We start from the raw sequence: 24,308 nt of genomic DNA on the forward strand, positions 1-24,308 counted from the left end.
CAAATTGTGAAAATTATTATTTTGAAATTCAACTTTAAGAAAAAGTGTGTGCTTTTTTTACCAAGTTGATACTTACCTCAACCAGCTTCCTCGTAGAGTAAAATATTTTCAATTTTTATGTATTAAAATTGCTGTACGTACTATAAATGGTTATTTATGAGTCACAGTTTTGCACATGTTCTGCTCAACTAGAGACTACAGCTTAATTTTACCTCAAACGCAAAAAGTAAAATTACTTGTCATGACCCTTACGTTAAAAAGAAAAGTTGCATAAACTAAAATACCCAAAATTCAGCATTTAGGGTGAATTCAGTCTGACTAAAAAGACTCAATCAATCTTTTCCTTTTCCCTGACCATAATCGGTGCTATAGAAATACCATATTACGAAATATAGTTTAAAATTTCAGTCTTTTTTTTTTTTTTTTTTTTCAACACAACACAATTCCATAAACAAATTTGAATTTGAAAGAAGAAAATTAGGATTACATCACTTTTACATCGTTGGCAGACAAAAACAATGAAATCTCTCATTTGAACCAATAAATATTATTTTTACATTAATATAGTTGGTCATCTATAGTGTAGCGCTAATTCCAGTATTTTTTAACAGCCTGCGTTAAATTATTTCCTTTTTTATGAATTTAAAAGAAAATTAAGACTGTGGCATGAAGCTCAATTACTGATAAAAAATCTTCCATTAAGCTTTTTTGTAATCATACCCAACGTTTAGACATACTGCCTTCAAAAGGTACCGGTGTTTTTCTGTCAGCAATAGTAGTATTATTAGTTTCAGGTTTGTGAAGTAGTTTTAACACACTTTCTAACCAAATACAGGAAAAAGGAGATGTTCCCATACCGGGAGTCGAACCCGGGCCGCCTGGGTGAAAACCAGGAATCCTAACCGCTAGACCATATGGGACATGACGACGCAGAGTGAAAATACCTGTCTCAAATTATTGACGACACGCCTGTGACGTGTCTCTTCACTCTAGTGTGGCTCTCTTGGGGTTCACCTGGTGTCACCGAGTCTGGATAACCTGTATGACGGAGCTGGTTGGTGTTAGTTAAAAGCGACGCTAACTGTGGGGCGGGGCAGAGATGAAAGTGCATTACCATGTTAAAGCACATGCAGGTGCTGTTTGACTGTAGGTGGGCCAAGTCAGTAAAGTGCCCCAGTAACTCAAACGGCTTGTAAATAGCTATATTTCACTGTATTCAAACATCCAAAGCATTTTTCACAGCATCACTCATCACTCTGTGCCTAAGTAAATTTTTTAGGTACTTAAGTAGAGTATTACTTTTTTTAAATAAAAATTTGTACTATTATTATTATAACATTTTATAGTATATACAATGCAAGTATTGTGCTCTACTACATGTATTTTTGTATTTTTACTCACAAATCACATGATCTGCTTATGAAATATGATGAGCTCTCATTTGTAAGTTTACTTGTAAAAGAATATTTTAATAGTGTGGTGTTACTGATTCTACTCAAATAGAACATGCAGTGGTCGATACCACTGCAATCTGGTGAGTCTAACATAAACACACACAGAGGAAGTAGCAGGCAACTTGCTTGTACTCCTCTGTTTTAAGCCAGAGGACAATTTACATAAAGGGGAAGCCACAAACAAGTGTGTATGTGACACGGGATGGAGGTGAGATAAGGAGTAAATGACGCCATAGAGAGACAGATCAGGTTTATACTCTGCGACTGACCGTAAATATGCATTAACACTCTGCCTCCCTCAGCCTCAGCATCCACCTGCTCCTACAGCTCCCACAGCATCGATCATGGACTCTCACGAAGTGGTGAAGAACATCTACCTCCTGGTCATCGTCACCCTCCTCAGCGTACTTCAGAACGGTGAGAACATTCAAGAAGGAGCTTCTGTCACAAATAACAGCCAAGATGTTTTTTTTTTACTTTGAATCAGTAATTACAATGTTAATGTTAAAAAATGATGACATTCAGTTGGTTTTATTGCTTTTTTCTGTGTCTGTGTTTTAAGTATTCTTTGCCCAGAAGGTAGAGAGGGAATGCAAGAGTCAAAGGTCCCAAGCGTCTACTTTTGAGCGAGTGTCTTGTGCCAAGTAAGTGCCCTGTCTTCGACACTCAGCCAGTGACACGGTGAACAACTTTTATTTCCTACTACAAACTTTCCACTTGGTTTTACATTCCCCTATTGTTACTTTCATCGAGAGACAGGCCTCATTTGCCTGAGCACTGCCAGGCAGGGGGAAAAGGTGGTGTAGAGCTCATTTGAATGTTTGCAGGGAAAGCAACAATAGCCATTGGGGAAACATTAATTTTTTTTCCAGTTTCTCGGTAAGGTGAGTCATCGCCATCTGTAGGTCCCATTCAAGTTAAAGCAGCGAAAACTGCTCGTACATTTGCAGCCTATGGCCGGAGGACATTTCAAAATAGTGTCTTGCCATTGGCACATAAGGGAGTAGATTTACCTGATTACAGAGATTCTTCATCAAGAGAGTCACAGATAATAAGTGCTGATTAATCCATTATTTGATCAGTTGATCAGCAGAAAATGAATCTGTAGGATTTGTCTTTATATCATTGTAAATTGAACATGATTTGGTTTTACATACATCATCTCTGACTTTTGGAGAATGCAATGGACATTTATCACTTTTGGGACATCACAAAGACACAATCAGTCAATCAGAAAAATTGTCAAACATTCATCAATAATGAAAACAATCGATCTACAGCACTGGTGATGATAATACTTTTGCTGCACATCACTTAGATGTGCTTTGACAACTAGGCTAAAGCTAGAAATTAAAATGTAATAGTTGTAACTGATATAACAGCATAGTCTTTGTCCATCAGCAACAATGCACTTCCTTTTTTTACAAGGAAATATCTGAACCACATCCTCTCTACATGATGCTACGATTTCAAAAAAAAGAAAAGAAGAAAAGTGATGCAAACGTTTGGTGACAGTTTAAAACTTAGCAGATTCCTTCAATCAGCTTGTAAAGTGTGGTGTGTTTTGGATAACTCTCCTGACATGCGAGATTGGAAAAGGTTTGAGGGTCACGGTTCTGTGCAACATACTGTACTGATTATTGCAATTCATTGCACCAGCCACTTCGTGCTGACTCAGAAAGCAGGCTCAGTTTTTCCTGGCTTTCCACTTCAGCTTTGCTCCTTTAACACTCACAAAAGCCAAAAGATCTTTTTTTTTTTCTTCTTTCTTTTTTTTTGAACCCACTTCTGCTGTGCAGTTTCAAAACATTTCCCAACATTTATAGAAAAGGCGCTTCGTATCATCCGCTGCTGCCAGTAACAGATCGGTGATTGCTCCACAGTTTGTCATTGCAGGTGACTTCCTGGAAATGTGCTAATTACAGATCATGTTTGTGTTTCTTCCAGTCGTAACTGCATGGATGCCTACCCCACTTTCCTGGCAGTGATGTGGTGTGCCGGTGTGTGTCTCAATCAAGGTAATCATTAATCAGTTACTATAAAAGAGACAGTCACACTTTTGTATTGTAAACAAAACACACCCACCCCAAGTCAATGAAAGTGAGGAAGGTCAGAAGGTCACATATAAGAGTAGTTTTTGTTCAGTAGATTCTATATACAAATTACTTTCTTTACCTGTGTTTGAGAGGCAGCAAATATAGACCTGCACCTAGAGTCCAATTAGTAACATCTCCACTACGTATGTGGCCAAAAGTCAGGGAATAAATATGTTGTAATAACAGCCTGCACTGGCTGCAGGGAGTTTCTCTCATTTAGCGACAAGAGCATTTGAGATTTCAGACGTTGATGTAGGTCGGTCAGGCCTGGCTCAGAGTTTACGTCCCAGTTCATGCCAAAGGTATTTAATGGCGTTGAGATTAGGGCTCTTTGCAAGAACTTTAACTCGGCAAACTACTTCTTCACCATTTCCTCAGGGCCCTCTCTCTGTGCAAATGGTAATTGCTGAAACAGGAAGGACCTTTACCAAACTGTAGCTGTTGCAGGTCCCAGATGGCAGGGCGGGCAACCACATACAAATGTCCTGGTTAAGAGGGGAAATGATGAGACAACAGTTTATTGTACAAATTCATGCTCAAATGCACTATATTCTGTTTATCTGCAAATGAAACAGATTTAGACTATTTTAAGATGAACACATAATTAACCCTTAATACTCCGAATGGGTTGTTACAACTGACAGAAAAATACCGTCAATTTAGCTCATTTAAATAACTTCACATGCATTATATTAAAACATAAATATTCATATTCATATAAATATCACATAAACTTCAGGGATGTTAACCCTTTACTCACTACAATTTGTCAGCAGCAGCCCTTTAAGTCACACGAACACTTATTTAATTCACTTTTTGTTATCACCTTTAACATGGGACTTTTCTACTTGCACAGGTAAACATACTGGCCAATGCCTGAGAGCTTCACTAGTCTTTTAGTACATTAAAATGGCAAATAAATCATATTAGAGAGCACTTAACATTAAACCCAAAACAGTTTCTTTAGTGTCTAGGTAGGAATTTCCTATATCAATAATGCATACATGCACATGCTAGCCGGCAGAGTTTGTTTCAGTCTTTATTTTCCTTTTCTGTCGTCCGTTTGAAGCTCCTGCTGCCTTTGCCGGGATCATCTACCTTCTAGTCAGGCAGAAGTACTTTATTGGATACTTGGGACACACCTCTCAATGGTAAATGAACACAAGCAATCTATACTGTGTGTGTGTGTTAGAAGAGATATGGTATAACTGTTTTTGTTTTTTATCTCTGTAGCACCCCGGGCTACCTGTTTGGGAAACGCATCATCTCCTTCCTGTCGCTGATGTGCATCGTGGGCATCTTCAACTACCTGCTGCTGCGCTTCTATGGCAGCGACTATAAGGAATACGTACAGACCATCACCGGCGCTGCATCTGCTCTTCTCCTCATCCCTTAGTCCAGCGTGTGTCGCCTGAAGGCAAAAACACTTGCCTGCATTTGTTTTACTTTTATCTGATGAGAACTGTTGAATTAAAACACAGTCTTCTTTTTTGTGTGTGTGTTTGTAAAAGAGCATTTATTGTATTTGAGTTTGGTAAAAAATAAAAAATGTCTCATCAACAAATGCTGATTCATTGGTACAAAAGTCTCACCATCATTTGATTTTGCAGCAGCACAGATATTACCCCTTTAACCCTTTATACAAAAGTTGTAATTCATGAGGTAAATGCGTGGTTACACCAAAAAACATGTTTACAAATCGAGTTAGACATAATTTGCCTACTAATTTTCATGCAGAAGAATCCAGAACTTCCTCGTCAGTCCCTGTCAGTAGTTTCCATCCACTGAACAGAAGAAATATTTGAACCCAACTGCCGTTATAAGTGAGTTACTGCAGTCCCCAGAGGTAGGCTGGTCCTTCACCTGGCAGGTTGCTATTAAAACCGTTCATCTGTTGAACAAGAAACTCCTTTTTCAGCCTTTTCCTGAGGAAACCGACCGAGCTTCCACCAAAAAACTGAGCAGGTAAACTTGACTTTTCCGACCTCCTCATCCACTGCTGGCTCAGGTCAGGCTCAACTGTAATGGTAAGAGATCCAAGAATAGAAGGCAGGTTAGACAAACCTGTGCACACTGACAAATGCAGAAAATGTAGATTACTATTAATATGTAATAAGAAGAATATGAGCGGATTACCTTAAAGTTTCTTTTGCTGAAGCCGAACCAGTGTGGGAAATCAAAGAGGGCGTCAGAGTAGTATTTGAGGGTGAAGAAGGCATCTCTCCAGACTGGTTTGACTTTTATTAGTTTGTCGGTTTTGATGTGGAGGTTTTTTGCTGCCCAGCTGTCCAGTGCTTGAGTCAAGTCAATCTGACATAAGGAAAAGTCATTTTCAATAATCTTATACAAATCAGCAAAGAAACTCCACAGGTGTATACAACAGAAAGAGTGTAAAATCCTGCTTACGTCCACCCTGTAGCTTTCCCCAGCGACCGAAGAGATGGTCCAGTCCAGGCCTTTCTCCATCTGCCACTTGATTAAAGGATCTTTGCCGTCGATGGACACCACGTACTGCTTCAGCACTGAAACAGAAATGGAGATAATTCATGAAGGAAAACAGGACAGGGAACAGAACATGGGAGAGTTTGCAGAAAAATATGTTGTCATGTGCTGTAAGTACTGTGCTGCCATTGTAATTTCTCCACCCCACCCATTGTGAGAATCCCAAGTCAGAAAGCCAGCATGAGTCACCCACGCCACCAAACTGCATGACCGACTTTGCAGCCTACACACTGGTTTCAACAATGCCAAAAAAAACCCACTAGTGGTGCCTTTGAGGACCGTTTGTTGTTTATTTTACTCCATGCAGAGATCTTCATAAGCAGACAGCTGATGTTACCTCTGACCTCCCTGGCTGCCTTCTTGTTGGTCGCTGAGAAGTTTTCCTGGCAGGCAGACATGAGCAGATAGATCCTCTTGGACAGCAGCCTCTTTCTCATGCTGGTGTACTCCCATAAATTGTGCATTTTAACTTTCCTGTCGTGGGAAACAAATAAGACAGTTTCATGTGAGTGTGTATAAACACATGTGTGTATGTATAGAGCCGTGTCTAATACTTTTTTTTTTCTTTTTTCCCCCCCCTCACCTTCCCAGCGAGTTCTCGAAAACAATTTTCCCTCTGCAGGAGAAGAAGTCGTCGATGAGAACCAGGCTCTTCTCCGGGTCGCTGTGGACTCGGTAACCGGAGCCGAGAGCCTTCACGGAGAAACCTGCCGGAGGTTCTCTAAGAAACTCTTCCACTTCTGTCACCCTCATCCTGCTGTGGGACACTTTCTTCGGCGTCACGGTGTCACGCATTTTTCTCCTAGATCCCTTGCTGCTGCTGCGGCCGCTGCTGTTGATTTTATTTTTGTCTGACTCCAGTCCGCAGCTTTAATAACCTCCAACCACTGTCGAGTTAGACGAGTTTACAACATGGGACTTCCGGTCTCCTTTCGCCAAAATAAATCCCTTTACTCGGGAAACCGTATGCAGCTGTGGTAGATCATTTAGTCAGTTCACAGAAAATGAATAAGGAACGTTTTGCTAATGTTATTTAAGAAGAAAAAACATGATCAAAAAAGAAAACAACAGCTGTGAAGATTTATTTAGACATTAAATCAATTTGTAGATAAAGAGAAAATCATTTCATTAATCAAGCTAAAGTGCCTAGTTTATGTTATTTCAAATTGTTAAAAACAAAATAACTCTGTGTTTTGGACAATACAAGACACAGTGAAGACAACAACTTAGGCTCTGTAGAAACTGTAATGACCATTTTCATAGATCAAACAATTAATTGATTAATTGAGAAAATAATAGTATCATTAAGTGTTAGTGCTGTCCTACAGTGTTTGAGCAATACAAAGTACAAAAGTGCATGAAGATAAGATAATATTCAAGTGGTGTTTCAGATGTAACATTATCCAGATATAACAGATAAAAAGTAAAGCATGAAAAGTAAACACATGTAATGGTAATGTCTCAGATGTTTCATATTCATGTTCTTAGCCCTAAAAGTAATAATAATTGTGCTTTTATTTTGAAGGCAAATGTATTTACTTCTTGTTGCATTGCACGTGACACAATTCCTCAAAAGGCACTTTGACAAATTACTCCTAATCACAGGGGTCCTGTCAAGGCTGGACAGCTCTCCCTTACATAGCATATATACATGCATACATAAGTAAATAATGCCAATAATATACATAAATTAATTAAATTAAAAGTAATTATTTGGATCAGACTTTAAGACCTTTGAGGGTGGAATGTGCGACTTTGTGGGAAGCCACTTGTAGGCAGCACTTGGCCTAGTGCTTGGAAATAACATCACTCTTCAACCAAGGAGGAAAATTACAGAACCTAATTTGAAACATCGGTGAATTATGAGTCACCTTAGAGCCTTTGTGGTGCAGTGACATTAATGTGCTGTGTATTTGTGTTTCATATCAACTTTTCTGATCTTGCTTCAGTGCTTTTGTTCAAACAAAATGTTTGCTCAGACCTTTTCTTCCTCATATGACGGCATAGATTTACTCAGCACATTTCACAGATTCATAAATCACCTAAAGCTCATGTTTTGTTTTTTCTGTCTATAGCTGTTTGATAACATGACACGTTGCCCAGTTGTGTTGGAGTAAAATATAACAGACTGTGCCACTGCAAATATACACTTTCCTGATTCCTTCAAGCTGCCACAGAACACAGCTTTCTTGTCTGGATTTCTTTCTTCACAGTTCACTTTATTTGTACAAAAATGTGAACACTCACAACTGTGGTTTCACAGCAGATCCAGCCTGTTTAATTTGTGTGGCCAAGAAGTCCGTGTTTAGCCTCTGTGGTCAGGAGACTATTGACTCATTTGTTCTGGATGTTTCCAGTCTGCACAGCCTACAACAGAAAACATGCTTTCAGCCTCTCGTCTGGATACCTCTCCCTCGTATGAATCTGTTGATGATACCTGTCCTACACTCCCATGACTAAGTTAGCTGAGGACTGAACCCATGTCCTCAGAATACCAAAATAGCCCCCTAACACCCTGAGCCGTTTGCTCAGCCACTTACTGTATTCTTTAGAGACTTTGTGTCTTCACTTTGAGTGTTAGACTTCAGAATTCACTGAGCATCATAAAAATCGAGCCTCAAAACTTCAGAACAGTCCTCTAACATGCTGAGCTATCTAGTTAAGGACCATTTCATTTTTTTTTTTATCAGAGCTTTTAACTCTTTCCTTTGGGTGCTGTCCAAAGGAAAAGTGGACGAAAGAGGACACACTTCAGTCGAGTTGATCATCACCTCTCTGCAGATTGTTCTCATTTCCTCCAGCAGGCTCCTGTTAGGTTTGGGTTTATTTTAATCATTACATTTGGGGTTAAAAAAAAGGATCTGATGATAAGTTTCATCTGCATTCCTTCCAAGTATTTGCATTAGTTTTAACATGGATTTTCTTACATATTATTTTTTATGTTTCATCCTCAGTACAGTATGTTCTTCAGGCTTTGACTCCCATTTGTTTTTAATTTGCATTGTTCTATGCTGTGCCAAACCAGCAACAGCTTGATATAATTTTTTTTTTATTTAAAAAATCTGGGAAAGATTTGGAAACTGGAAGTCTGAGTTTAGCTCAGGAAGATGTTGTATATTTTTTCTGTGTCAGAATGACACAATATTATTGTGATGTTGGGTGATTTCAGGTAAAGTGGGTGTTTTTTGGGAAATCACACTTTAGACAAAAACACTTTGTCCAGTTCAAGTATATGTGATAGTGTGATACTTTTTTCATTTAAACAGGTTTCCTCAATCCAATTATTTGGAAATTTTGTTTTAATCCAGAAATGTTTGGAAAGGTGTGGTGATTGATTGAATGTATTTTGTTAAGTTATCATCAGTTATGTTCACATTGACTGATGTTGTGTTAACTGTTGCACTGTTGCGCTTTGCTGAATGTCAGCAAAGAGAGCTGTTTGAACAAGTGAAGTCAGTATGGAGAAATGTGGGTTAAATACTGTCCCACTGAACTTGAACGCACCTTACTCATCTACAGCAGGTCGCCGTAGTAACCTGGTAAGTCGATGTCCGCTAGAGGTCGTTACAGCTCCACAATGATAGTCACCATCAGTCCAGCACACAGACTTCTGCCAGTGCAGGAATATAGCTAACCATTTTCCTCTGGTCGCCATGAAAATACGGTGATTTCAAAGGAAAACCAGCGTCCACGAGAGTCATGTCACACCATAATGTGGTTAACGGATGCAAACTGGTCGCTGTGCTCCTTCTGTGGCTTGGTAAGTGGGGTCAATGACCAGCCGACACAGCTACGGTGTTAGCTAACCCGCTAGCACCAAGTAATATACACAAACTGTCAGACTGGCTGAAAGAGACCGGACGTTAATCCAACTTGGTCTTCAAAGTAATATGTTATTAATATAATACAACAAGACACAACGTACATTATAGTTTGTAAATGTATCAGTAGATATCTCTAAAGTAAAATGTACACGGATGAGATATTCAAGCGGGTCACGGTGATATTAACCTTGCCATGAATTAGTTTAATATTTTATTTTGAAATTTCAAATAGGAAATGGTCATTTTGTTCTGTGTAACTTGACAGAATACAAACGCAGGCCACAGTAGGTGATCCCCTGGGATTTTGTAAACAGAAGGCAGATAAAAGTACATTGATGCACTTCAGATTAATTGAATATCTGATGTCAGAGTTAATTTTCTTTAATTTTTTCTTGGAAATATGCCACCTGGAAAAGTGTTCACAGGCAGAATTACTCAGAAGCATTCATAGGGAGAGTGAAGATGATTATGAAATAAGTAACAGTCCATGCTGCCCTACTTGTAGTGAAATTGAACCTCACATATAATGCCATGGTCAGTTTTCCTTCTTCTCTTTGCTTTAATTTTGCATATCACACTTGCAGACGAATCACAACAAGAAGTCAACCACTAAAATCAAACAGCATTTTACACTGGTCAATTAGACCTCTGCTCAGGTTAAAGCTGGGTGAAGCTATGCTGGGAAATACACATGAGGTTACCAAATACAATGCACTCGTGAAAGATTAAGATAGTTGTCCCGGCCTCTGTATACCAAACTTTTAAAAAGAAAAATCCTTCACATCTACTCCTACTTTCAAATTTAAGATTAAATACAGTGGCAAGAAAAAGTTAACTCTTTGGAATGACTTGGTTTTCTGCATTGATGGGTCATAAAATTTTATCTGATCTTCATCTAAGTCACAATTGTAGATAAACCCAGTTTGCTTAAACTAATAACACACACATTAAAGCTGCTGTAAAGTAATTTTCTGTAGATTGACTGATCAACTAAAAGATTAATTAGCTACTGATATCATAACGAACAGTTGCATGCATTTTGATGATATTATAGTAACACTGTTGAATTTTTTTTAAGGTCCCACTGCTGAAGACAGACACACAGGTCATGCTCATGTAAGTGCCCTCAGATTCTTGTCATGATTATGCTTCATCATGCGGCTCAGCAGCGTGTGTCAGACTTAACGAGAATCAACTCTGACTCCCCGCAGGCAGCAGAGCACCAGGAGCACATTGCACACAGCTCTCCTGGTGAGTCAGGGATTTCAATGCAGATGGTCAGAAAGGAAAGCAAATCAGTTTTGTGGTGCATATTAATGAGGCTTTTTTTTCCATGCCACCATTTTGTATTTAAGATTGAGTTGAAGGAATAACATTTTGGGAAATATGTTATTTGCTGTATTGCCGAGAGTTATGCATGGAGATCGCCGCCAAATATGTGTGTACTCTAAATGGGAAGGTACAGCAGCCAATTGTGTGAAAAGGAAGCTAAATCCACTTACCAGTGCCTTTAAAGCTCACTAAATAACATGTTGTATCTTGTGTTTTGTGTCTGTACAAAAAACAAAACATAAAGACAATAAGTTGCAGTTTTTTGACAGGACATGTGTGGAACTATTTCCTGGCTGGGTGAAGTGACTTTGTGCAGTCTTGTCCCTGTGAGGTTTTCATAGCAAGAAAATAAATAATTATTGTGTTGTATTGTTATATTTCCCAAACTATCAAACTATTCCCCGAAACAAGTTGCATTTAAAATAAGCATGCATGAAATTTACTTTAATTACTGCAAGTACAGAAAAATATGAAATCATCAGATTCCTGTGTGTATCTCCCTGTCTCTGTGCTTTTTCTAATTTGTCTCTTCTTTTTGTGTGAGTGTTTTTCTCAGGACTGGAGGAGGTGGTGTTGGTGATCCAGAGTCAGAGAAACTCCTACCACGCTCATCGAGGTGTTCAGAGGAAGGCGGAGATTCTGCAGCAGGCGGCTGAACTTGGACAGGTAACACCTGGCAGGCACTGGATGGCTCAGCGGTTAGCACGGTGAAGCTCATAGCAATAATATGCTGGGATTAAATCTTGATCCTGGTCTTTCTCGTGTGTATCAGCCCGTCTCGTCACTTTCACCAATTTGTCCTGAAGATGTAGCGCTGTCAGAGGGCATATTGTATTATACAGAAAATGATGGCTGAAGCTCTTGTCAAGCCACAATCACCACTGACCGCTCCCTGCAAGAAACCATGTTTAGTGGCAGAGGATACTTACAAATAGCCCCTTTAACTGTCTTTGTAATCTAGTGTTTTTGGCATTCACATTTACAGTATTTGTGTGACTTCATGCATTACTGTGGTATTACACTGGCACCAATAGGTGTCCTCCTTGCCATGCAGCTCCCCTACCTGAGATGAGAGGAACCAAGCTCTCCGCTCTCACACAGTAGTTATTTAATAATATCTGCTTGCAGGGCAGCTGTGAAAATTAATTTGTTATTGACCTCAATGAAATGAGACAACAGGCATATATGGACACGGCAGCCTGCGGTAGAGACACAGAAGTGTTTTCCCTTGATTGGAAAGAATGCTGTGAAATAAAAGTCCTGTTAGTCCTGCTCTGGTCGTTGATTCTTCCTCCAATTTAATTTTTAATCCACAAAACCCTCCTGGAGAGAAAAAAATGGACGCAGTCAGCAGGGGCTCGGTGGAATGACTTCTACAGCAACATATTAAATATCAAAAATGTCTGAGGCTGTTGTGAGAAGAAGAACAAAAGTTATTTAAAATCTTCATTTCCCTTGACGAATGAAAATTTTATTTTTATGCACTTTCCACAGACTCTCAGAGTCTGTGTCGTCTTTATTTAGTGCTGACACTGCTGCCTGTAAACAACGAATGCGCTGTAGCAGCTGGAAGAACTTTAATCACATCTGCTTCGTTTGTGAACACATCAGTGTAGGGTTTGCCGGTGACACAGTGGGAGCAGTGATTGAATTTGACACGTCTGTGATTGTTTTGTTTTGAAGCCATGTGTTGTCTGTGGCGTTGAGGATCCGAGGTGTTTACGCACCAATGTCTCCCTGAGAGACAGAAGAAAGACGCAGTTAGTGAGACTGTCGAGAAACATCAGCTTAGATTCACAGTTACGAAATATAGGCAAAAATAGGCCAACAAGCTCCACTTTGTCATTCGTGGCTTCCTTAATGGCTGTTCTTGCATGGCAGCTGTGAACAGCAATTATACATTCCGGGAGGATATGTCAGGGAATAATATCAGAACAGAAGAAACAAAGATGGAAGTAGAGGATGTACACACCTAATAACTGAGCAAAATCCAAGCCATGAAGCTGAAGGGACTGCCTGCAGAGCTCAGAGACAGGATTGTGTTGAGGCACAGAAACAAAAAATATATGCTGCAATGAGAGTTCCCAAGAGCACGGTGTCCTCATCATTTTTAAATGTAGGAAATGTGGAACAATCAGGACGCTCAGCCAAACTGAGCAATCAGGGGAGAAGGGCCTTGGTATGAGAGGTGACCAAGAACCTGATGGTCGCTCTGTCTGAGCTGCAGAGATCCTGTGTGGAGATGGAAGAATCTTCCAGCAGATGGTTATTGTGAACATTTAATTATTCAAAGTAGCTCTAACCCACATCTCCAATCTTGTTCCATGTCATTAGCTGAGGGGGTTAGTAAAAAATAGACGTGTGTTTGCTCAGTTTTCAGAATATCTGATCATATTTGAAGACAAATTTATCCATAAATGCAAATTTTTTACAAGATTTTTTTTAACAAATGCTTAAAACACAATTCTGCAGGAGAAAAAGAGACATAAAAAGGAAATAACTAGTATTATTTGTTAAGAGTCATCCACAATATCAAGAGAGACATGATTGATGTGACAGATGGCAAGAATAATGCTGAAAACATTTCAGCAATTTCAGCAATTTCTGCTGTAGCACCTGTTTATAAAGAAGCACTTTAACAGAAACAGGTGTTAATCAACTGAAAGAGGGATTCATTTTCCCTCCGGGGACACGAGAGATTGTGAGAGGTCGTGTCAAATAATAAAAATCTATATAAAATCAGACATACATGCTGTGTAAATAGCTCCTCCGTTTTTCTGGAAGTGTTGATAAGAATATGCCGAGTTTTCATAAATAGCACCTTCTGGATGCACAATCATCTCTGCATGTGTGCCTGTGCTGACAGGTTGTGATGAGAGTGTGTCGTCCAGGAGAGGTAGACGAGCGCTGCTACGAGCGCAAGCTTTCTCTAGACTGTCATGTTTATCCCAGCTAGATAGACCTTGATTGCAAGCTGTTGGAGCGAGGGCAGGTCGTGCTTCATCATTTTTTTTTTTTGACTGACGTATAACCAGGTGTTAAGAAGGAGATTAAACTTGTAAACTGCTGACACGCTGACAGCTTGTTGTATGATGTTTATTTATTGACGCTTAAAAGGGTTTTGTCATCCAATAATTCATAGTGACGCAGCTGTGGTCATGATTATCAACATAACATGCAGCAGATTCATATCCACAGCTTTTCCACACGCTGGTTTAATATTTATAGTGAAAGATAAACATTTGGTTTGTGTCACAAGGGTCCTTGTCTGCTACTGGCCGTAAGTGTAAGGCTTTATTCCAAGATGTCGTTGCCAGTAATGCGTCCTCTCAGCCTCATCATCCAGCCTCATTACAGAGTCGTCTCATTTGGCCGCTGCTCTCTCAGCTTTTTTCCCTTCACATCTCAACACAACACTTACAGTAGATGGTTAAAAAGAAAACCTTACACCCTGAGAATCTAAAGCGGACCCATGAAGAAGCATGTGTGTGACTGCAAGTGGACTTTTATCATCAGGTTCAGACACATGATGTAATAAAGTCTTCTCATGGTGCTTTGTCTTAACCGGCACCTTTACATAGACATATGTTTAGTACCTCCAGCAGCACTTTTGACATCAAATTGAAAAGAAAACAAAACTGGAGCATGGAGGAAAGTCTGCTGCTGCTGCTGCTGCTGTTAAAAGGGGGATGCAACAGAGAAAACATCATAAGAGGAATCAAGTGCACCAATAACAGGTGCAGGCAAATGAAGATGCATGAAAACAGAGTGAAAACAGTATCAGTATCAGTATCAGTATCAGCTTCGGTCTTGCTGTTTTGCACCTGTGAGGAATGAAAAAAAAAACAGTACAAGCTAACAGAAGTGTGTTAAGAGATAAGATCTTATCGGAAAGCAACAGCTGCTGATTGGAAGACATGAAGCTGCTCTACTTCGAGTTAAACATATAGGTCAGGAAACACGATGTTCATCCTGACTGATGCTTTATTACACAGCCATTTCAGAAAATGTTTGCGAACCTGGAGGTTATTTACCAGACTAGTGTCCACCACCATTTATAGCGATGACATTGGGCTAAATAATGGAAACATCCCCCCCGTATGATGCAATTCAGTTCAACAGCACCACAAAGTGCCGCCTCCGAAATGATCAGACAGTTGAATCAACAGCGGTTTAAACAAAAGCTGATTATAACCTTCACGAAGGGAGGATTCATGGTAGAGCCGTTGAGTTGGACTGGATTAGTTTTAGCTAGGTGTACCTAATAAACTGCCAGCTGAGAGTGTATGTGTCCTGAGCAAGACCTTTTATCTTGGCTTTATGTCATATTTTGTGGCAGAAACACGTCTCCCTCTCTGAAGCTTTATGATAGAGCGTTCAGCATTACCCTGTCACGCTCGCTTGTAAGAGCTAATGTCGCCATACACAGTAACGATCCGTTATATTGACATTATGCTGCTGTTTTAAACGCCTCATTTAGAGCTCTGCAGCTCGGAATAGCATCCTCATTGTCATAAATGCCTTTGGCCGCTCCTTGGTGCTTGAGGTAAACATGGATATAACTGACAGAGGGACGTGATCTCTTTCTCAGGCAAGAAATAAGCCGACACTGACTTTTATTTCAAACCTATTTTTGGCTAAATTAATCCTCCTCTGTCTGTACCAGTGCTATGAATAGCTGCATGGAGGAGATTTGTAAGTTCTTCTGCATGAGTCACCTGGTGAGGAGAGAGGCCTAAAACAGTAGTAACTCTTTCCCCTTTGTTTTGCCCTCATTTTGAGCCTATAATTGTGAAAAAAAAACTATGATCATTACTACACGAAAGAAACAGCACACACAGCAGGGAGTGAAGATGTTGTTGCCGATCACGGTCTTGCCACCTACCTGATCATCCATCAGTGTCAGTGACGCATCATTTCCTCTGTCAGTGAAGTACACATTTCCAGATGTCCTTATGCTATTTTTTTTCTTCCATTACATTCACTCTGCCTGTGCTGCCTGCAAGAACTAATTTCAGATACTTGTACCTTGCTTGAGTATTTCTATTTTGTGCTACTTCAGACTTCTACTCCCAGCACAATGAAATATTCTACTTTTTACTCCAACTCCAAAAACTGTAGTGAGTAGATTTAGATTAAGATTTTACATTGTTATATTGTTTTACACTGCATTGTTAAAGCAGATATTTCTGACCTTTGTGGCTTGTGACCCCGAACAAAAAAGCAATGTGTAGTTTGGGCTCTTTGTCATTTTTCAGATATCGATGAGTTGTTAGGAAAGAGGTCAAACAGACATTTCCCCTCTAAGATGATTTCATTTGAATAACAGTCTAGACCCAAACAGGTAAAATTATACAATTTGTCCACCAGAACTTAGTTTTTTCTTCTTTCCTATCCTAGTAGTCATCTCATGACCTTTAGATTTATCTTGTGATCCTCTAGAGTGGCTCAACCCCTAGTCTGCCTTCTAACTTTAAAGTAAACTTCAACTTCTTCTACTTATGCACTGCTGCATCAAAACCAATATAATAATAAATATATCCATCAAAAGGGCCATTTTCTGCTAAATGGGTATTTTTGCTTTTGGTGCTTTAAGTACATTTTGCTGATAATATTCTGTAGTTTTATTCCAGTTGGACTTTGAATGCAGGACTTTTACTTGTAAATGATTATTTATTTTGTATTGGTGCTTGTACTTAAGTAAAGAATTTGAGTTCAAATAAGAAATGATCAGATGGATGATGAACATACACGTTTGGGTTTTGATGAGATTCTTGATTCTTGAGAAACTTCAACACATGATACACAGGCTCTCATGTTGTACTTATCGTTAAGTCATCTCTGGGTGAATCTATTCTTTGAACAAAATAATAAAGAACAAGAATAAATATGGTTTTGTTTAAACATTTTCTTACTTGTGCTGTTTGTGTTTTACCTTTCATACACTTCAGAGCAGTGCCTCTGTAGTTATAGCTGTTCCCTCAAGCATCCATCAGGGACCTTTGTACGGGGCCCTCTAGTGGTGAAAATTAGCATCATCGCCCAGAAGGACCTTTTGTTCTCTTTGATTGTCATGTGGTGAACTTCTTTGCATTGACGTAAAACAGTTTCAAAGAGTTGTTTTTCTGTGTGACTTTAGTTTTGAAAGATGTTTAACAAAGCAGAAATTCATGAATTCATGATAAAAATCTGTGGGGAAACACATTTACCTGTATGACTGTAGAGATTTTAGATTGAGCGTTGATTTGTTTCCTTTGGTGCACAAAATGCCAGTTTGACCTCAGAGCTTTGTTTTACTGCTCAGTGTTGTTTCACTCACTTTTACTTTTATCTCCCGTCCCACAGGTGCACGCGCACACACACACACACACACACACACACACACACACACACATCATAAAAATTCAATTGTTTTGTGTCATACAGGGAGTCCCAGTTGTTCTCCTTCTCCATGAGCTGTCAGCGTATGCCGGGGACTGGAGCATCCTCCCTGCGCTTCCTCAGTGAGTGTTACACACACGGATGGAGATGGTGAACAAATCAAGCTCAATCAAATTCAATAAGATTTAACTTAAGGCAACTTTAATGATTCTTGTGAGGAAAATTGAGGCATAAAGCATAATGGCTCCTTGTGGATCTTTACAGTCTATCTGCCACTTACGGCCAATCAGCATCCTGGTTTGTCTTCATAGAAGAGGAAACCAGAGTCACACTGTCCGCACTGCTGCAAGTCCTCCATAGATATCGAGTCCATGAGGTGAGATGCACAAACACCCTGAAATACAAACATATTCCCAACAAAACTGAGTATACACATTACAATGAGCCTCTTTTCAAATGTTAATGCTCTGTTACTTTTTATTTCATGAACTTGGTATATGCAAAAGTTTGGGAATCCTACTCCGTCAGTAATTTGTAACAGCCCTCTGGCAGATATCACGGCTTGCAAACACTGTCAGTAGCCAGCTGTGAGTCTTTCTATTGTTGATTTAGGATGTTTCACGCACACACGGCATGTTCAAGATGTACCCACAGATTTCCAATCATGTTCAGGTCAGGCGAGCAAAAGCTTCAGCTTGTCTTGCTTTAAGTAGGTCGTGGTGGATTTTGAGGTCTGCTTTGGTTCACAGTCCTGCTGTAGAGTCTCTAACACAGAATATATTTTCACCGCCCATGCTTAACAGCTGGCAGTTATGCAGATGTTGCTTTGCATATTTCAGCCTTTGACTTATGTGATGAGGTGCTGGGTGATGTTTCCTTCTCTTCTGTGTAAACCCTGTTTGTGCATCAATGCTGCACATTAGAAGTGTGCACCACCACTCCTGTGTCAGCTAAACCTCCCTGCAGGTACTTTCCAGTCAAATGGGGGTTTAGCTTTGCCTCCTCGGCCCAGAAGACGTGCAGTTTTATCTGAAAGTTTTCTTAGTCTTCAGGACCTTGTCTTGACTTCCACAGTTCCCCTTAACTGCCATTTCTTAATGACATTTCAGACAGTGGAAAAATTTCAAGCTGGAAGCACTTTGATATCTTTTCCATAGCCTCCCCTGCTTTGTAGGCATCGGTTAGATTCATTTTCAGATCCTCAGTCAGTTGCTTAGAGGAGCCCACTGTTGCTGAGTGTCACCACAAGGTTTGGTTTATCATCAGCTGATTCTTAATGAGGATTTTTGCTGTCTGTTTGCTGCATGGGATTTATTTACTTCTTTTCTGCCTACATGGTATACAGTCTTCCGCTCTTCATGCTGTATGAATGTCTTGATGATGATGCGCAATATTAAATGAGCAATGCGAAGAAAATAACTCAGCATGTTTCTTGTTGTATCATCCTGTCCCGTTTCCCTTTTTGAAACTCACAGGAATGGTTTTTGGGTAAGCGTATCCATGACAACGAAGCCTCCATCATCCACCATTATGCCTTCTCTGAAGACCCCCGTTCGTTTGGTTACCCTGACCCTGCAGCAGGCTGGGCTCTCAGCGTGCCGCTGCTCCAGAGGTGTGTGTGTGTGTGTGTGTGTGTGTGTGTGTGTGTATGTGTGTGTGTGTATGCGTGTGTGATTGCCTCCTTTCTGTTTTTTGACAATTTTTTACTGGATTTCTTTCAAGAAAGTTGGTACAGAGCAGAGAGAAAATCTTCATATCATCATCTCAAGGTTGTAGGAATGGACACCGTCACAACTATAACAGGATCTAAACATAATTTAAATTAATAAAGATAAGTAGCAAATACAGAAGAGAGACACAGTCCACAATGAAATGAAAGGAAAACATATCACAGTGACATTTTTGATATCTAATTGATGATAATGGAAATCTAAACAGGTATAAAACAGTCAATAAAAGGTCCCGGGAAGAAGTTCCATCTTCAGAAGTAATGTTTAATCTACTAAACTACTACTTAAATCTGGAGCTTTAGCTATTGCCTGTGTAACCGTACCTGAAATATTAACAAAAAACAGGAGTCGGCTAGAGTTGCTGAGCTAAACCAACAACCCAGGACTTCCATTACTGTTGTACATTCCCATATACAATGCAGGGAAGGTTCACCACTTCCATTCTACCGTCTGTCAACCTCTTTCACTTTCATGTGTTTCAGACTCGCTGAGGGGATCCAACACGACCACCTGAAGTCAGATTTTACCATCGACTTGAAACACGAGGTACTTTGAAACAATTTACGGGCGTTTCACGGGTTTCTGTGTGTCGTTTCCTGCCAATCACTGTAATAACATAGTTATTGTGAAGACTGTGGTTCAATTCTTCAATAAACGGTGCCTCAGTAACTGAAAAGCATCATGATCATCAGTGTCATCTTTACCCGCTGAACATATAATGATGATCGACAACATTCCCCCAGTGTCTGAGTGTCTTTTGTTGAAAAGCTCTTAGACTCAACTGACAGCAGCTCTCATTTTATCACTAATGGAAGTATTTGTGTGTATTTGTGTGTTTGGGGAACAATGATTGTGTGACAGTAAAATGCTGCTTTGCACCAACAGAAGTGGTAGTTATTTCTCAGGAAAACCTTTTATAGAACAGGATGGTGTTTTTTATGTTTTTATCAGGTTCTTTTACAATAGGTTGAAATAACATTATGGAAAAAAAATCAAATTTTTTTATGTTTTATGATATAATATATATATAAAGTAAATTCAAGGTCAAAGAAAAGTTGTGTTTCACTTTTCTTTAGTGGCGCCCCGGCCCACAAAGTTATTAAATCCTGGTGTTACTCCTCATTAAAATGCAAGGGACTGATGACATTGAAATGCATAGCGCGAGTCTTAAACTTTAAGCTGCGTGCCCCCTTTGAAATTCTCAACTGACTTATGGGTAATGCAAAAAAAAAAAAAATCATTGACCATGTGAGTGTATACAACCAAGACCAAGTTATGAAGAGGAAATAAATTGAATTTACTGTTTACTGGTGTTGTGGCTTTACTGATGACCGTTTTTTCCATCTTCCTTTATTAACCAGAAAGGGTTAAACTTTACAGAAAATAGCAGAAAAATGTCACCGTCACTGTCCCTCCATACGACCTACATTCATCTGTCTCTGTTTTTCTAGATTGCTTTGTACATTTGGGAGGAAGGAAATGGTCCAAAGCTGACAGCAGTGCCAGAGTTTTGTACGGAGCCGAGAGACAACTGTGCGACCACATTTACGACCTACCTGCCCAACTGTGTATGTACAACTCGTATTTATTACCTTTACATCATTATACTGAGCTGAAAATAAACCTTTACATTTTGCATGTGTGTGTGAACATATATGAGCATGTTTGTTCATGGAAGAGTGTCTATTGTGTCTGCTATGTGTGATTTCACTATCCCCTGCTTGAGGCTGAAGGTTCAGTTTTGGAAGCCTCTACAGACAACGTATGAAATGTTAAAGACCAAAAGGTCATTAGTTGTACAGCAGATAAACACAGCTGATAGTTGTTCTGTTTCATTTGCGCATGACGAAGTTTTAGTGTCTGTGATTTACTAAAGGACAAAATTAAGGACGTCTTTCACGGTTGTTTTCATATTCCATCACCTTCAGTCACATTTACAACTCAGCTGTCCAGCTCAGTTAAATGTCAAACACTGATGCACATGGCGCCGCAAGGATGAGTGAGCTGAGTCACTGTGAAGGCCGTACGGAAACCAAGCACACATTTAATCGCACTGTGTGTGATGACGGATCACTGCAGCTTTTGTTTGTTGAGCAAATGAAAATGAGCACTGCGGGACACATGACAATGTATGAATGAAAGACAGGAGTGAAAGACCTAATTTCTATACAGCTAAAATATAAAAGTATATTTTGATATAGACACTAACACAGTGATGTGAGCTGTTTTTTTCCCCCCGCATGTTAATACTGTCAGAACTGGGTGCTCCTCATCCTGACTCAATTTTAAGTCCGTTACATTCTGTATATGCTGCACCTCATACTGTGTTTGTGTGTGTATGCCTGGCTTTTATTTATTTATTTATTTATATTTTATCTCATTGTTTTCATGCTTCATATTTTTGAGGATGAGGACCTTGTTTCTGTTTCTGTCTATTTTTAGGGAGATCCAGTCTCAAAGAAAGATGTATTTGTTGCTGTGAAAACATGTCAAAAATTCCACTTGGAGCGAGGTGTGTTTTTGTTATTACCTACCAGTTTTAAAAGGACACGGTTTCATTAATTAAAAATGTGATTATATTCTGCAGTGGTGGAAGTATTAAGATCCTTTACTTAAGTTAAAGTGCCAGTAATTAATCTAAAAATAACTCATTACAACTAAAAGTCCAGCATTCATAATCCAGAAGTATCATCAGCAGTATGCACATAGAATAAATGCATTATTATGCATTATTTTATATAATTTTATTATTACATATATTACATATAATATTTTGTCCATGTGAAGGTGCTGTGAGGAAGTAAATGTTTGAGTTGTTAAGCAACTAACCCAAATGTGAAGTCAGCTTAATGACTTCCTGTCCTGCCATTTTGGTGTAAAGGTTTGATTAAGTAGCTGCTGTAGCTTCCAGTTGCCAAAACAAACTGTTTCAGTTTATATTTCGCAGAATAAATGAAAAGCTGTGAATGTTTTACTGCGGTCTTTTCATTTATCACTGCTGTTTTGTTTACCTGCTTAACGGTCTGGTGGTCAATCAGTCACTTTTAACCTGTCAGGTGAAAACTGCCTGTTTAAATTCCCAACCTCATCTCGACTGTCTGCTGAAAATGCAACAGATTGTGTAATTATCCAAAACATTGATGTCTGTTTCTAGGCTCAAAAAAATAAACCAGTAGTTATGGACTGACTATTTTAAAGCCGTTAACAAAATCAGTACAAAGTACAAATAGTGTGTGATTAACTTTGTTGGTTTGCTATTACATTCATTTCAGGTTATTAGAATCTAAAAACAAGCTGTCAAGCTGTTGTTGAGTAAATGAATGTAGGATGGTTCCCACTTGACATGGTTAAAATTAATTGAATGGCAGTTATTTTGTATTTTTAATGTAAATGCAGCAAGTAATCATATAGTTAACCAGTGTTCAGAGACAATGTAATTGTTTTCTCCCTCTGGACAGAGGCAGTAGACATTTTCCTTTATTTAATAACACTCCTCCTTTCAGTTTGGACATAGTTTTAATTATATTTTTAATCAGCCCCCTCCTCTTTTCTCCTCACAGTACCAGTGGTGAAGGCAACGTGGGAGAAAGACGCTGAGCATTTGGAGTATTACAGCGATGTCACTGATGCGTCCGTACCCACAATCAGTCTGGGAGTGCCCAACACTGAGAGAGGTGAGCTGACCTGCAGCAGTGTTTACTGATTACTGCAAGACAGGTTTAGGATGTAATGGAGCAATTATATCACCAAACTGGTCCTTGTTAGCTTAGTGGATGGTGATCAACAGGTTGCTGAAGAAGCTGAAGAATAGATCTGTGCGTTTATGGCATAGAAACTCACTTTAGCCAAGCTAGTGCCAAGTCTCTTAGGATCCCATACATTCGGTAATCGAGGGGGGCGTGGGGAGTGTTGTGCCACCAGCAGGTCAAAATTTTACCAGATGGATTGTCACCAAATTTTGTACAGACATTTTTGGTTCAAAAAGGATGAACCTTAATGACTTTTCATCTAGAACAATCATCGGATCAAAGCTTTAATTCGTCCAATACTTTCATTTATGATTAAATACCTGCAAAACTAATACAATTTCCATCAATCTCCAATGTACTTTACTAACTTTATTTAATATTTCAGCCAATTCCGCAGTTTTCTCGTTGTATTTGCAACTTGGAAGTTGTGAACACTGTAAGTTAGCAACTAATTTTTGTGTTAATTACTTCAATATGACATGAATGCATCATTAGCATCAGCAATAGCATTGTCACTGAGAGCATGTTAGCATGCTGACGTTAGCATTTAGCTCAAAGCACCACTGTGCCTGACTACAGTCTCACAAAGCCGCTGGTATGGCTGTGATGTGTGTGTGCATTCAACGCATTGTTTACGGTTCAGTGATCGTCAAGTACAAACCGAAGTTCAAATGGTAGTTCAGTCACCACACCGCCGCCACTCCCATCATCCCCTTTTGTTTAGCTGTGTTTGGCTCCTGTGATGTGAGATCATTGTTAAAGGGAGACAGAAAGTCTTTCAGCCTCTTGAGGACTGAGGTGTAATGCTGCTGACCGCCGGTCCTCACACACTTTAAGTGCACCACAGAAAGATGGATTGATGTATGGGCTGATCCCTACCTCTCAATCAAAAGTCCAACTAAATCATGGCAGTAATGACAAAGCCAGAGAAAAGGTGGATGGATGACACGTGGACTTCCTCATAACAGCCTCTATAGCCAGAAATATATATCTGTGTTAGGTGTATTCCTCTCTGAGAAACCCCCCGATTACAGCACAGATTTGCTTGTGTCACTCCCTCTAATGTACTTTGGAGTCCTTTCACACAGCAGGGGACAGTGTCAATGACACCTCCATCTCTTTCTCCGGTTCATTTTTATGTTCCTCTCTCTGCTCTTGTTCACAGGCTGATGGAAGTTTTCCGCTGCCCGTCCTGTTCTCTGTCCCCTACCTTTTTCTACCCCCCCCAACCCCCACCCCC

At 39.6% G+C, this 24,308-nt stretch overlaps 3 protein-coding genes and 1 non-coding gene across 5 annotated transcripts in view; 2 read left to right on the forward strand and 2 right to left on the reverse strand.

The window, feature by feature from the left end:
- Positions 1–848: 848 nt before the first annotated feature.
- Positions 849–920, reverse strand: trnae-uuc (transfer RNA glutamic acid (anticodon UUC)). Its single transcript has one exon. It is a non-coding gene; the product is annotated as a tRNA-Glu (tRNA).
- A 634-nt stretch (positions 921–1,554) lies between these two features.
- alox5ap (arachidonate 5-lipoxygenase-activating protein) lies at positions 1,555–5,114 on the forward strand. The gene is made up of 6 exons (XM_023416565.2): positions 1,555–1,662; positions 1,757–1,871; positions 2,017–2,098; positions 3,402–3,472; positions 4,620–4,701; positions 4,784–5,114. Exons 1-6 carry the CDS (start codon positions 1,657–1,659, stop codon positions 4,944–4,946), a joined length of 519 nt encoding a protein of 172 aa, XP_023272333.1. The 5' UTR covers positions 1,555–1,656; the 3' UTR covers positions 4,947–5,114.
- Positions 5,048–9,697, reverse strand: medag (mesenteric estrogen dependent adipogenesis). The gene is made up of 6 exons (XM_023416563.2): positions 9,557–9,697; positions 6,636–7,024; positions 6,390–6,526; positions 5,957–6,072; positions 5,687–5,860; positions 5,048–5,569 (listed from the first exon to the last, which is right to left on the reverse strand). The coding sequence occupies exons 2-6, from the start codon at positions 6,845–6,847 to the stop codon at positions 5,555–5,557; spliced, it is 654 nt and encodes a 217-aa protein (XP_023272331.1). The 5' UTR covers positions 6,848–7,024; positions 9,557–9,697; the 3' UTR covers positions 5,048–5,554.
- The window catches only part of b3glctb (beta 3-glucosyltransferase b), a 21,660-nt gene continuing 7,025 nt past the window's right edge, over positions 9,674–24,308 (forward strand). Inside the window, exons 1-11 of one of the 2 annotated variants that reach the window (XM_087176710.1) lie at positions 9,674–9,812; positions 10,955–10,992; positions 11,088–11,127; positions 11,753–11,874; positions 17,635–17,711; positions 17,854–17,965; positions 19,065–19,201; positions 19,802–19,865; positions 20,771–20,887; positions 21,762–21,831; positions 22,880–22,993. In XM_087176710.1, coding sequence (XP_087032836.1) covers positions 9,752–9,812; positions 10,955–10,992; positions 11,088–11,127; positions 11,753–11,874; positions 17,635–17,711; positions 17,854–17,965; positions 19,065–19,201; positions 19,802–19,865; positions 20,771–20,887; positions 21,762–21,831; positions 22,880–22,993 — 952 coding nt within the window. In that variant the 5' untranslated portion in view covers positions 9,674–9,751. The remainder of the gene's footprint in view (positions 9,813–10,954; positions 10,993–11,087; positions 11,128–11,752; positions 11,875–17,634; positions 17,712–17,853; positions 17,966–19,064; positions 19,202–19,801; positions 19,866–20,770; positions 20,888–21,761; positions 21,832–22,879; positions 22,994–24,308) is intronic. The other variant, XM_023416566.2, reaches the window with a different exon arrangement.

The sequence above is a fragment of the Seriola lalandi genome, unplaced genomic scaffold, assembly GCF_002814215.2.
Source record: "Seriola lalandi dorsalis isolate HSWRI2012SDOR001 ecotype SW California unplaced genomic scaffold, Sedor1 jcf7180002054567, whole genome shotgun sequence".
In the NCBI taxonomy this organism is placed as follows: Eukaryota; Metazoa; Chordata; class Actinopteri; order Carangiformes; family Carangidae; genus Seriola; species Seriola lalandi.

What these genes read in the sequence shown, in the direction of transcription:
- alox5ap (XM_023416565.2), top strand. An exon ending in GAGCGAGTGTCTTGTGCCAA is followed by an intron (nt 2,099 to 3,401) that starts GTAAGTGCCCTG and finishes TGTTTCTTCCAG; the next exon opens with TCGTAACTGCATGGATGCCT. An exon ending in TTGGGACACACCTCTCAATG is followed by an intron (nt 4,702 to 4,783) that starts GTAAATGAACAC and finishes TTATCTCTGTAG; the next exon opens with CACCCCGGGCTACCTGTTTG.
- medag (XM_023416563.2), bottom strand. Translation starts at nt 6,847, where the DNA reads ATGCGTGACACCGTGACGCCGAAGAAAGTGTCCCACAGCAGGATGAGG. An exon ending in GGCAGCCAGGGAGGTCAGAG is followed by an intron (nt 6,073 to 6,389) that starts GTAACATCAGCT and finishes TTTCTGTTTCAG; the next exon opens with TGCTGAAGCAGTACGTGGTG. An exon ending in GGGAAAGCTACAGGGTGGAC is followed by an intron (nt 5,861 to 5,956) that starts GTAAGCAGGATT and finishes TCCTTATGTCAG; the next exon opens with ATTGACTTGACTCAAGCACT.